Source organism: Heteronotia binoei, chromosome 1 (genome assembly GCF_032191835.1).
Source record: "Heteronotia binoei isolate CCM8104 ecotype False Entrance Well chromosome 1, APGP_CSIRO_Hbin_v1, whole genome shotgun sequence".
Lineage (NCBI taxonomy): Eukaryota > Metazoa > Chordata > Lepidosauria > Squamata > Gekkonidae > Heteronotia > Heteronotia binoei.
The window spans coordinates 126,785,843-126,799,092 of NC_083223.1; the positions used below are offsets into that span (position 1 = coordinate 126,785,843).

The 13,250-nt window shown below is 44.7% G+C and overlaps 1 protein-coding gene across 1 annotated transcript in view; it reads left to right on the forward strand.

Moving 5' to 3' along the window:
* The window catches only part of AIG1 (androgen induced 1), a 205,307-nt gene that overhangs the window by 178,386 nt on the left and 13,671 nt on the right, over positions 1 to 13,250 (forward strand). The window contains exon 4 of the mRNA XM_060240393.1: positions 12,513 to 12,628. Coding sequence (XP_060096376.1) covers positions 12,513 to 12,628 — 116 coding nt within the window. The remainder of the gene's footprint in view (positions 1 to 12,512; positions 12,629 to 13,250) is intronic.

Sequence of the window (13,250 nt, forward strand, 5' to 3'; positions counted from 1 at the left end):
ATGGTGGACAACAAGGGCTGACCACTATAGTGGGGCCTAACATCCTTATGTTAGAGCCAGTTTGGTATAGTGGTTAAGTGTGCGGACTCTTATCTGGGAGAACCGGGTTTGATTCCCCACTCCTCCACTTGCACCTGCTGGAATGGCCTTGGGTCAGCCATAGCTCTGGCAGAAGTTGTCCTTGAAAGGGCAGCTGCTGTGAGAGCCCTCTCCAGCCCCACCCACCTCACAGGGTGTTTGTTGTGGGGGAGGAAGGTAAAGGAGATTGTGAGCCGCTCTGAGACTCTTCGGAGTGGAGGGCGGGATATAAATCCAATATCATCTTCTTCTTCTTATGTGCAGAATCAGGTGTTGTGTGCTACTGCACACAAAAAGACTACTAGTAAAACATACAATTAAGTGCCACAAGAACAGTATCTCCTCACTATTTCATTCCTAGCATCAGTGCTTCACTTCAGCTCTTCAACAAGCACTGGGCATAGAAAAATGTGCCCATGACTCTACCCTAGCACTGCAAAATATTCTGTGCCATACCATAAATGCTTTTATTAATTTTTCCCTCCTCTCTCATGCTTAGTCTCTGAGGGAGTTATCTTTAAATTGTTCCCTCAGAGCCACCTGATTGTGTCAGCTCAGGAAGCTGCCACAGAATAAAAGAGTAGTCCATGAGTAGATGGAACAGGAATTGAAATAGGGTTGCCAGTTGGGGACAGGGGATCCCCTGATATGTAGGCCCTCCCCCGGATTCACAGTTATCAGAAAGCGGATGAAGGGGTATTGAATGTTCACTGGACACTCCTTTATACCCTAAGGAGACTGCTCCCCATAGGGTATAATAGAGAATCAACCGGTTGGTATCTGGGGCTCGGGGGGGGGGGCTGTTTTTTGAGTTATAGGCACCAAATTTCAAGAATAGCATCTGGTGCCTCTCCGCAAAACACTCCCCAGGTTTCAAAAAGATTGGACTAAGGGGTTCAATTCTATGAGCCCCCAAAGAAAGTGTTCGATCTTCCATTATTTCCAATGAAGGGAAGACATTTAAAAGAAGTGTGGACCCTTTAAATGTGATGGCCAGAACTACCTTTGGAATTCAATCATGCTTGTCACAACCTCACTCCTGGTTTGACCCCCAAAGTCTCCTGGCTCCACTCCAAAGTCCCCAGATATTTCCTAAGTTGGACCTGGCAACCCTAAATTGAAGGCAGTCTTTCAAAGATAGTCTTAAAAGGAACTACCTAGTCCCACCCAGCCAGTCTACCACAATTGATAACTGTTGTTAGGGTGACTTTTTGAAAAGAATTTTTGTTGTCCCCAGAAGAGCACTGCATTCAATGGCCCAATATCCGCTGGTGATTCCCAGCCCCCAAGATGTCCACTTTGCCTCAAACACCTTGCCTCAACCAGAGCGAGAGCCTTCTCGGCTGTGGTGCCAGCCTGGTGGAACACTCTCCCTCCTGAGATCTGGGCCCTGTGGAACTTGATGCAGTTCCTCAGGACCTGTAAAACAAAGATGTTCTGCCATGTCAATGGCTGAGGCAGCAGAGATCTAGTTATTGTGGCCTCCTTTCCCTGCATTGCTTTCCATTTTTTGTTATATGAATCTACTATCTTTCATCTGTTCTGTCAGCATCAAATGCCATCCCTTTGCACACATTGGGGGAGCTTGGATGGAAGTGATTGGACAATGCCATCAACTGCTATTATTGTTTATTTATTGTTACTGATGAGATTATTTATTGAGGTTATTTTGCTGTGGCTTAATGTTTGGTTGTGAAGTTTTATAAATTGGATTCTAAATCTGTGTTTTGCTGTAAACTTCCCTGAGCCTGCTTGCATAGAAGGGGGCGCTAGAGGCCTAGTAAAATAATAAATAAATGGGCATATTCATTCAGAAAATAATGGTCGTTTTCGCATTCACCTTAATCAGCAGCAACGACCCTCTTCACCACGCAGGATCTGCGCGGATTTCGCACTAATTGCCGCGGAGCACCCAGAAGAGCCAGAAAGTCCCGGCGCTTTTGGGGCGCAAACGGAAACTGGTTTTTGGCGGTTTCCGTTTGCGCCGCAAAAGCGCCGGGACTTTCCGGCTCTTCTGGGTGCTCCGCGGCAATTAGTGCGAAATCCGCGCAGATCCTGCGCGGTGAAGAGGGTCGTCGCTGCTGATTAAGGTGAGTGCGAAAACGACCAATGTTAAAAGCGGTTTATCATACTGATGTTTTCAAGAGATGCTATATGGACACAATGATAACTTGCCCTCACTTGGTTGCTCATGAAATATTAGGGCAGTGATTAGTAGGTTGAGTTTACACTGGCTAAACTTGAATTAATACTTATAGTGCTCAGTGGAATGAAATTTCAGTTTTGATTCTAACCTTGGGGAAGAAAGATTCTTTCTTGTTACCCTAGTGTCTCCCCAGCTGCTCTCCATTTTATACCGGTTCCCATCTCGTGAGGTTTTAATTCCCGCTCTGAATATCTACTTTGAATTTCCCCCAAAATCTCCTCCAATTTCATATAAATCTTGCTCAGAGTATCTGCAATTAGCGAGGTCTGATAAGCTAACAAGGCTAAGATACTGTTCTCTTATCCTGAAGAAATTTCATTTCTACCCTGGTGTTGATCTTCTTGAAGAGAGTCACTTAAAAGTCTCGACATCTCATGTATGTTCTTAGGAGGAGTGTCATGCAATGAAGGATTCACTCTTGAAAACTATCTAGTCTTAATTGTTTAGGGAAAGGTAGTTCATAAATCAGATGTTATGTGGAATCAAAGGAAGACTTTGGGTGTACCTGCATGGCTCATTGGAGCAATACAGACTGAGCTTGGGGACTTGGGAACAAAGGGCTGCAGGATCGAAATCTCTGCAGCCCTGGACCAATCACAAGCCCCCATCGGTTTGAATGACCCAATAACGTGCTTGCACGGGAACCGAGAGATGTATATAAGTTTGGTCCCGTTGGCCCCGACCCCAGCTTTGTAATGTAGCCTTATACTATGCTACTACCTCGACTTCTCAGGGCCTTTCCAGGGGCAGATATTCTTTCTTATTGTGGATTCCTACTCCCAAGTGGCTGGAGGTAGTACCAGTAGCATCCACATCCTCCCGGGCAGCATTAGGGGCTCTCCGCAGGGTTTTTGCCACACATGGCCTCCCAGATACGTTGGTATCGGATAATGGGATGGCTTTTACCTCGGCCGAGTTTCAGGATTTCTGTGGCCAGAACTTAATAAAGCACATAAGGTCAGCCCCCTTTCACCGAGCCACCAATTTCCTTATCAGACATCCCTCCATCCTTCAGTTCTAAGCAGCGTTGGTCCCGTCGTTGGTTGATCAGAGGTCTCAACCGGACCTCATTTTTTGAGATGGCATTCCGCACTCGCGCAAGCGCAGTACCGTGGAATATCGTGCTTGGCTTTAAAAAAAAAAAAGTGCCAGCAAAATGATCTGCCCCCTGGGAGGGGAAGCCTGGGAGTTCTCTTTGCTGTCTCTCCGCCTGGTGGGGAGACAGCAAAGGTGGGTGATCTTCCTCCTCCCATTTAAACACCCCACCATGGTTTTAAATGGGGGGGGAGCACAGCAACTCTCTTTGCTGTCTCTCCACCTGGTGGGGAGAAGGCAAAGGTGGGTCATCTCCCCCCCCCATTTAAACAGAACAGAGTAAAAGCCAGTATGGGCCAGAACAGGCCAGAATGGGCATCAAATAACATAGACTGTCACAAAAAATGAACTCCCCGCCAGGGTGTTTAAATGGGGGGGAGCACAGGAACTCTCTTTACCATCTCTCTGCCTGGCGGGGAGACCACAAAGGTGGGTCATCTTCCTCCCCCTCCATTTAACACCCCACTGGGGGGGAGCACAGGAGCTCTCTTTGCCATCTCTCCGCCTGGTGGGGAGAAGGCAAAGGTGGGTGATCTGCCTTTTCCTCACATTTAAACACCCCACCTGAGTGTTTAAAGGGGGGGGGGAAGCCCAGGAACTACCTTTGCCATCTCCCTGCCTGGCAGGGAAACGGCAAAGGTGGGCAATCTGCCTCCCCTCCCCCCAATTTAGGAAAGGTCCCCTGTCCAAGCACCAGTCGTCTTTGACTCTGGGGTGACACTGCTTTCACAAAGTTTTTACAGCAGACCTTTTATGGGGTGGTTTGCCATTGCCTTCCCCGGTCATTACACTTTCCCGCCCAGCAAGCTAGGTACTCATTTTACCGACCTCAGAAGGTTGGAAGGCTGAGTCAACAATTGCTGGCACAATTATATCATTTGGAGTGGGCTCTTGCAGGGAAGTGGATGTGCGCTTGCGACAAGTTGGCTACAATGGAGGGTTCAAACACAGAAAGTATGCGCGGGAGTCGTCGGAAGCATTCTTGGTCCAGATTTAATGTACTATCAAAAAAGTCCGCATCCCAGTCGCGGCAGTGCGGGACACGAACGAGCCAACAACCATCGCCATATGCTGATGTTTGGACAACCGCATAACATCCGACATGCAACTGGCTTTCATCCATGCCCATCTCATCAGTTTATGTGCGTGTGACCTCAGCCTAAGATGTGACGGGGTTAGGATTTTCCTTCATAACTTTCATAAAGAACTCGAGTTCTTTAGTTGTTTCACTCTTTCACTCTTCTTTCACTCTTTAGTCCACAGCTGATTTATCACAAACAGTTAAGGAGTGTAGTTGTTCCTGCTCCTAATTTGCCTGTTTTAAAACAAACTCCAGTTTGCTGCTGCTTGCAAGTAATGTGGCAGGAGTCAGGAATCCCAGAGTTCAAAGCAAACACCAGAGGCAATAATTCACTCAAAATACTCTGAAACTCTTCTTGTAGCCAAAGAAGCAGTCTGTAAAATAGATTTGAGCAGTTATTTACTACCACAGGGAAAAAATAAAACTTACTGAAAGCAAAGTGAGAGGAACTTAACACTGAGTATCTGCTCTGGTCGCCATGTTGCTTTTTTGTTTGACTTATTAGCAGCTCTTGAGATAGGAAAGTAAGGTCATTTGGTAGGGAAGACTGCTTGTGAAAAGGTGGTTTTAAAATGTGTCTGTTCCTTGCATTATCCTCTAATGTTTGTGATTCCATTTCAGTATTTAGTTTGGATATAGAAATGTACCTCAATTTAAACAAATACTGACTGGCACCTTTTTCCTGCCTGCATCTTATGGTGTTTTCACAACTGAAGAAATATCTTTTTAGCCTATAATTTTGCTGTTGTCTACACCTGTGTGGAGTTGAAAGTGTAATTTATCAAGTACAAGACTCGTTTTTATTTGACTGATGACCCCAGCTGGAATGCAGATTCAGGTCTGGAGTTAAACACTAGTGCAGACTTGATGCCACCTATGAACAGATGCAGTTCAGAACAAGCACCATTAATCCCTTTGCTGTAAAATTAAGCTTTCCGTTTTTCATTTGTGGTGTATAGCCACTCCTAATCTTTTAAAAAGTGCTATTATTCCACTGACTTCTACTTCATTTCCAAGCAAGACTTCAAAGTGCTGGTCCTTCCCTTAAAAGTCCTAAATGATGTGGGACCACAGTTTCTGAAGGCATACCTGTTCAAAGAGCTTTTTTTTTTGAGCAGGAGCTAACAGGCACACAGTTCTGTCAGGAGATGTGACCTAATATGCAAATGAATTTCTGCTAGACTTTTTGTCTGTTCACATAGGAGTGGGACTGGTTTTGACTGCTCTTCATGTCCATTTCCTTCTGAAGTTAGCTAGGGAAAACCTTTTCTGTTCCCCAGTGCTAGGTGACACTTTGATAAGTGTAGTGCATGCAGGCTTTTCCCTCTCACACTCCTGGCTTGTTTTGATCAAGCTATAGGGCAGGCGTGGCCAAACTTGCTTAATGTAAGAACCACATAGAATAAACACCTGTTTGAGAGCAGTAAGACATGAATGTCAGATGTGGGAAGGAAGGAAGGAAGGAAGGAAGGAAGGAAGGAAGGAAGGAAGGAAGGAAGGAAGGAAGGAAGGAAGGAAGGAAGGAAGGAAGGAAGGAAGATGGGGAAGGAGAGATGGAAAGAAAGCAACTTTACCTTAAAATACATTCTCCAAGTTGCTGGCTGGCTTGGCTTGGAGAATGCATTTAAAGAGAGAAATGTCTTCTCCAAGTTGGCTGATGGGGTGGTGGGGACTTTTAGAGCCACACAATATGCGTGAAAGAGCCACATGTGGCTCCTGAAACATAGTTTGGCCATCCCTGCTATAGGGTTTAGTGCTTCTAAATTGTTGTTTTTATTTTATCGAATTGCATTTTTTTAATTAATTGGATTGTAACAGGAACTGTCCTAAACCATCTTCAAAATGTTTTTTGTTGGATAAGGGCACAGAAATGTCTTCAGGTATCACATTTGGTAGTATTGCAAACAACAGGGGGTATATTCCAGACATGGCTCTTGGACAGCCAACTCCCATTGAAAATGACTAGCAATTGTCTCCATGGCTGGAACTGCTACTACCCAATACAGTGTGCTTTATATGTGCTGGGTAAAAACAATGGTGCAGAGCAAAGAAATGAGCTACTGTAGATTTAGTGTATCCTCTACAACCATAAAACTACGGAAGAGAGGAGATTGCATTTAAAAAGGAAGTGTTACTATATAGCCACAGAGCATTATGCTCCCATATTGATTTAAATTGTTATCTCTGACTCTCTTGTTTTCCAAGGCACTGGTTTTTGCTTGGATAATATACTGCTAACACCCATGAACCATGCAATAATAATTAATGAAGAGCCTGTGGCTGCTTGAGAGTGCATCCTGCATCGCATTTAAATAGTATTAATCCCTCCTTTGTAAAAGGGAAAACGCTCCTACCAGTTCTTTTTGGCCTCGGAAGGGCTCAGGCTCACTCAACAATTCTTTATAATCAAGAATCTGGTTACCCTGATGTTTCCGTTATGAGTATGTTATCTGCAATCTGAAGATTGCATCCCATTCATGAAATATTATGGCTCTTTTTTTAAAAAAAATCAGAATATATAAGAAATAACAAAATCCACATTATCTCTGTTTAATATTACATCATGTGTGCCATCATTGCCATGTGAAGGTGAAGCAGGAGAAGTGAAATGTTAGCTCACACTGTGCTGTTCTGTGGATTGCACTAGAGTAGGAAGAAACATGAAAGTACATGTAACAACTCAATTAAGTGGAAATATTGAAATGTACACTAATTTTTGTCCCAGTGCCATCAGTGGGACTGAATCTATTTAATTTCTAATTCTTCTGCTTCTAGTAGACTGTGGATCACGCCAGTACGAAAGTGCAGTGACTGCGTAGTAGCACAGTTATGCGAATTCAGAACAAAGAATGATTTTTCTACTCTTAAGTCTTCTCTTCTCTAATAATTGACTGCCATTGTCAAGTAATGCTTTTGTGAGCTGTTCCTTTTTCCTTTGCCAGTGGCCCCCACTTCATTAGGCCAAATTGTCCAGAATGAAGGACCTCAGTAACAGAATTAATCAAAGCTTGACTGCAATGATGATGTAATTGGCTGGTAAAATGGCAGTCTCATACAAAAGGAGTGGCACTATGAACTCACCATGATGCAGAAATAGCAGCGAATGCTGGTGAGAAGACCATCACAAAGTGTGTAAGATCTTACTGTGAACCTGAGGTCATGAAAGACAGCTTGCCAGAAAGCCTGCTGTGAACTAACTCCTCCAGCTTTTGCTTTCTCTATGCAAGTCTCCCAAGAATTGGAGCCTTTGAAAAAACACTCACAAATACAGATCTTTCCTGCCCTCCCCCTTCTTCAAACAACTTCCTGAGACTTCTAAAAAGTTTTTCTAGGAAGCGCCAGGACGCATTTGAACAAAAAGCCACATGGTTAGAGGGCAACTGCAGTAAGGAGGGGGAACTGGCCAAAATTATCCTCATCTATTTCTAGCCATGCTTCCATTGACACAAGAGATTCATTTGCCACAAGACTGAGCAGAAGGCAATTCTTGGTTTCTCCTCCTCATCCTTGATCCTCAGACAGGTCCTGTGCTATAGCATCACATCATCTTTTTGCAGATCTCGTAGCATTGCTGGAGGAATTGAGAAGAAGGGAAGATGCACATCCACCTTCTGCTTGTGATTCATAGTAAGAAGGATTACTTTAAGCGATGGAAAGATAGTCCAAGTGAGGTTAATAAAAGGGGCTGTGGCAAATCAAATGCAAGACTGTGATCAGGCAGGCAAAAAGGGACTATGAAGAGCAAAAAACATAAAGACCAACAATAAAAATTTCTTCAAATATATTAGAAGCAGGAAACCAGCCAGGGAGGCAGTGGGGCCCTTGGATGACCAAGGGGAAAAAGGACTACTGAAGGAGGATAGGGAAATGGCTGAGAAGCTGAATACATTTTTTGCCTCTGTCTTCACTGTGGAAGATGAAAAGTCCAAAAGTCACTCCAGAACCGCTAATTTTGGAAGGGGTGTTGAATGACCTGAGTCAGATTGAGGTGAAGAGAGAGGAGGTCCTACAACTGATGGACAAATTAAAATCTAATAAGTCACCAGGCCCGGATGGCATACATCCAAGAGTTCTGAAAGAACTCAAAGGTGAACTTGTAGATCTTCTGACAAAAATATGTAATCTTTCATTGAAATCTGCCTCCGTTCCTGAGGATAGGAAGTTAGCAAATGTCACCCCATCTTTAAAAAGGGTTCCAGAGGAGATCCGGGAAATTACAGGTCAGTCAGTCTGACTTCAATACCGGGAAAGTTGGTAGAAACCATTATTGACAGAATGATTAGGCACATTGATGAACACGGGTTATTGAGGAAGACTCAGCATGGGTTCTGTAAGGGAAGATCTTGCCTCACTAACCTGTTACAGTTCTTTGAGGGGGTGAACAAACATGTGGACAAAGGGGACCCAATAGATGTTGTTTACCTTGACTTCCAGAAAGCTTTTGATAGTTCCTCATCAAAGGCTCCTTAGTAAGCTTGAGAGTCATGGAGTAAAAGGACAAGTCCTCTTGTGGATCAAAAACTGGCTAATTAATAGGAAGCAGAGAGTGAGTATAAATGTGCAATTTTCGCACTGGAAGACGGTAAGCAGTGGGGTGCCGCAGGGTTCAGTACTGGGTCCTATGCTCTTTAACTTGTTCATTAATGATCTGAAGTTGGGAGTAAGCAGTGAAGTGGCTATGTTTGCAGATGACACTAAATTGTTCAGGGTGGTAAGAACCAGAGAGGATTGTGAGGCACTCCAAAGGGATCTGTCGAGGCTGGGTGAGTGGGCATCAACATGGCAGATGAGGTTCATTGTGGCCAAGTGCAAAGTAATGCACAGTGGGGCCAAAAATTCTAGCTATAAATACAAGTTGATGGGGTGTGAATTGGCAGAGACTGACCAAGAGAGAGATCTTGGGGTTGTGGTAGATAACTCACTGAAAATGTCAAGACAGTGTGCAATTGCAATAAAAAGGCCAACACCATGCTGGGAATTATTAGGAAGGGAATTGAAAACAAATCAGCCGGTATCATAATGCTCCTGTATAAATTGATGGTGCGGCCTCATTTGGAGTACTGTGTACAATTCTGGTCACTGCACTTCAAAAAAGACATTATAACATTGGAAAAAGTGCAGGAAAGGCAACTAGAATGATTAAAGGGTTGGAACACTTTCCCTATGAAGAAAGGTTAAAACACTTGGGGCTCTTTAACTTGAAGAAATGTCGACTGCGGGGTGACATGATAGAGGTTTACAAGATTATGCATGAAATAGAAAAGGCAGAGAAAGAAGTACTTTTCTCCCTTTCTCACAATACAAGAACTCGTGGGCATTCAACAAAATTGCTGAGCAGTTGGGTTAGAACCAATGTTCACCCTGCGGAGTCTTGTGAGCAGAAATTCTACTTTGTGAGCTCCTGGCATTAAAGTTGTGAGCTTGCATTAAAGTTGTGAGCTACTGCATAAATTAATTTGCTCTAGGGCAATTTTTTCCTGAGCTGAGACAAAAATGAGTGAGCTAGAGGCTAAAAAATTATGAGCTTGCTCACACTAACTCAGAGGAAACCCTGGTTAGAATGGATAAAAGGAAGTACTTCTTCAACCAAAGGGTGATTAACATGTGGAATTCACTGCCCCAGGAGGTGGTGGCGGCTACAAGTATAGACAGCTTCAAGAGGGGAATGGATAAGCATATGGAGTAGAGATCCAACAGTGGCTATTAGCCACAGTTTATTGTTGGAACTCTCTGTCTAGAGCAGTGATGCTCTGTATTCTTGTGCTTGGGGGGGTGGGGCACAGTGAAAGAGTTTCTAGCCCCACAGGTAGACCTCTTGATGGCACTTGGGTGTTTTGGCCACTGTGTGACACAAAGTGTTGGACTGGATGGGCCATTGGCCTGATCCAGCATGGCTTCTTTTATGTTCTTACGTTCACCCATCTTATGTTCTTTCACAGCCTGAAAAAGCACTGGGCATGATGCAGCCAAAGGGTTTCAGTGTTGCATTAATTTCAGTGGAGAAGTTAACCATGTGCTTCCTACCCCTTGAAATTAAATATGGGAAGCATGTTAAGTTGAGTGGTGATGAACACATGAGGTTGCCTGATGCTGAATCAGACCCATAGCTACAGTGGGACCTGGGGAGTCCAGGCCCCACCAATCTAACCCCCTCTGTAACCTTTCTGGCCCCACATTTCTGGTCACTCACCACTGCTGAGGGGCCTGGAGCCATCCTCAGTGCAGCAGCAGGGAGGGGAAGAGCTGCCCTCAGACTCACTGCCTCCAAATTCTCTGCAGCTAAGAGGCTCTCTCCTGCCTGCCCCAGGCTTGCCCAAGTAAGAGGGCTCAAAGAAGAGAAGTCCGGGGGGAGGGGGGAGAAGGAGGCAGCCATGGAGCTTCACAGCAGGGTTTGCTGGACAGAGCCCGTGGCCAGCCTCATTGTCTTGCCTGCTGTAGCTGCAGTCCACCAGTTTTCTCCACCACCAGCCAGTACTTTACCATGTAAGCCCCACTAGCCACTCCTGAGATGCTCACCAGCTGGCTGGACCAAGGCAGCGCTCCCTCCCTCATACAGCAGCCAGGTGGGCACATTGGGGCAGCCTTCCCTCTCTTCTCCAGGGCTCACCTCACTAGCACCCACCCAACTTGCCCAGTTACCCCGCACTGGCTGGCCCTTCCTGGAGCCACAGCCTGACTCCCCTGATGTCCTGCACCTCCAGCAAGCTTTTCCTATGGCCACAGCTCCCTGGCTGGTTGCCCCATCTGCTGCTCTTCCCATGGCCCCCCAGAACAGTCACTTTTCTGTGTCAATCTGGCTTTTCTCTTCTTTTTCTCTGTATAGCACAGGGCTATACAGAAGTTATTTATTTGTTTTGGGGAGGGGATTATTGGTGGCAGGGCTTTTTTTGTAGAAAAAGCCCAGCAGGAACTCATGTGCGTATTAGGCCACACCCCTGACATTACCATTGTTTCACACAGGGCTTTTTTGTAGAAAAAGCCCAGCAGGAATTCATTTACATATTAGGCCCACTGATGCCAAGCCAGCTAGAATTGCATTCCTGTGCATTAAAAAAAGGCCCTGATTGGTGGCCCCCTGGCCCCACCCAATCAATAACTGTGTCTCTGAGCCCCACCAAACTTTAAATCCTGCCCATGGCCCTGTACTGAATCAAACAATTTGTCATTGTCTACTCTGAGTGGCAGCAGGTCTCTAGGATCTTAGACAGAGGTCTTTTACATCACCTAAACAGGGGTGTCAAACATGTGGTCTTGGGACCAAATCAGACCCTCAGAGGTCTCCTATCAGGCCCCCAAGCAACTGGCTGTTATCTGCTTCCTTCTCTATCTCTCTTGCTTCCTTTTGCATTACAGCTTGCTTTGCAAGGCTTGCTCAATCGCCCAGGAGCTATACAAAGCGAAACCTCTGTTTTCTTCATTGGCTGAGGCTCCTCCCTTGGGGAGGAGGGCAGGGAGACAGAGCTTGCTTTGCCAGGCTCTCCCAATTGCACAGCAGAGCTACTGAGCCAAGCCTCTCTTCCTTCTATTGGCTGAAGCTCTTCCCCCTTCTGGTCCCCTGGGGAAGGAAGGAAAAAGCCAGAGCTTCCTTTACCCAGTTCATTGGATCCCATGGGAGTAATACAAAGAAAGCACCTTTAAGACCAATGGGTGCTAAAGCTTCAAGCATGTTTTATTTTAAGTTTCTTCTTCTAAAAATTCTTTAATTGTGTCAGTCTGTGTCCATTATAAATTTTATATCTCTGCTACCTAATCTTAAATAGGTACACATATGGCCCGGCCCAACATTGTCTCATTTATGTCAGATCCAGCCCTCATAACAAATGAGTTTGACACCCCTGACCTACTACCTGATCCTGTTAACTGGAGATACTAAGGATTGAATTTAGGATCTTCTGCATGCCAAGCAGATGTTCTATCACTGATCCATGGCCATTGGGCTATTGCTTCTACATTATAGTTATATTTCCTATTAACATTTTTCATAAAAGTTGTGGCACATGCTTGTACTATTGTACTATGAACTGTTTTCTTCTCTTTTTGTTTTCTTTTTAGCATACAACTGTTTTGCCTTTTATATTAATTGAGATGCGAACAACACATCATGAATACCCCAGCAGGACCAGTGGACTGATTGCTGTGTGTACTTTCTCTATTGCCTACATATTATGGTAAGGCATGCATTTTTATATTATGGAATATGTTGTACTGTGGACATAATCATTCAACTACTGTTTACTGTACTTTTCACACACTGAATAATGCCCTTTCAGTCCACTTTCAATACACTTCAGTGATCATTTGCAACTGGATTGAATGCATTATTCAGTGTGTGTAAAAACATTTTCTTCATAGTTATATTTTCAGAAATAATATGCCAAATGTCACACAACAGAATTTTGTTGGAAACGTGCTGCTGTGATCATTCTAACTCTTATTTTTTACACATAGTGGGGTTTTGCCTTGGATACTGGTAGGTAAGGTTACTGATCAGCTTAACTAATGTTGCATTATTAATGTGTCTCAGTAGGAAGAGACAGCCTACAATCCCCAGAATCCTTGGCACTGGTTTCAGTCAATCAGCATCCAAGTAGGCTCTGAGGGGAATTGTTGAAAAGCTCTCTCAAGAAACTGACACTGTTCTTTCCTCTTGAGGGGTCAAGCAGGTAGGCTGGCTGCTGTAGGAAGAAGACCCTCACTCTGAGGGAGAGAGTAAGCAGGCTGAGGCCTGGGGCCTATCAGACAAGGAACAGTTAAGTTTAGTCACGTTAGGGACCTTATGTTTACTTTCCT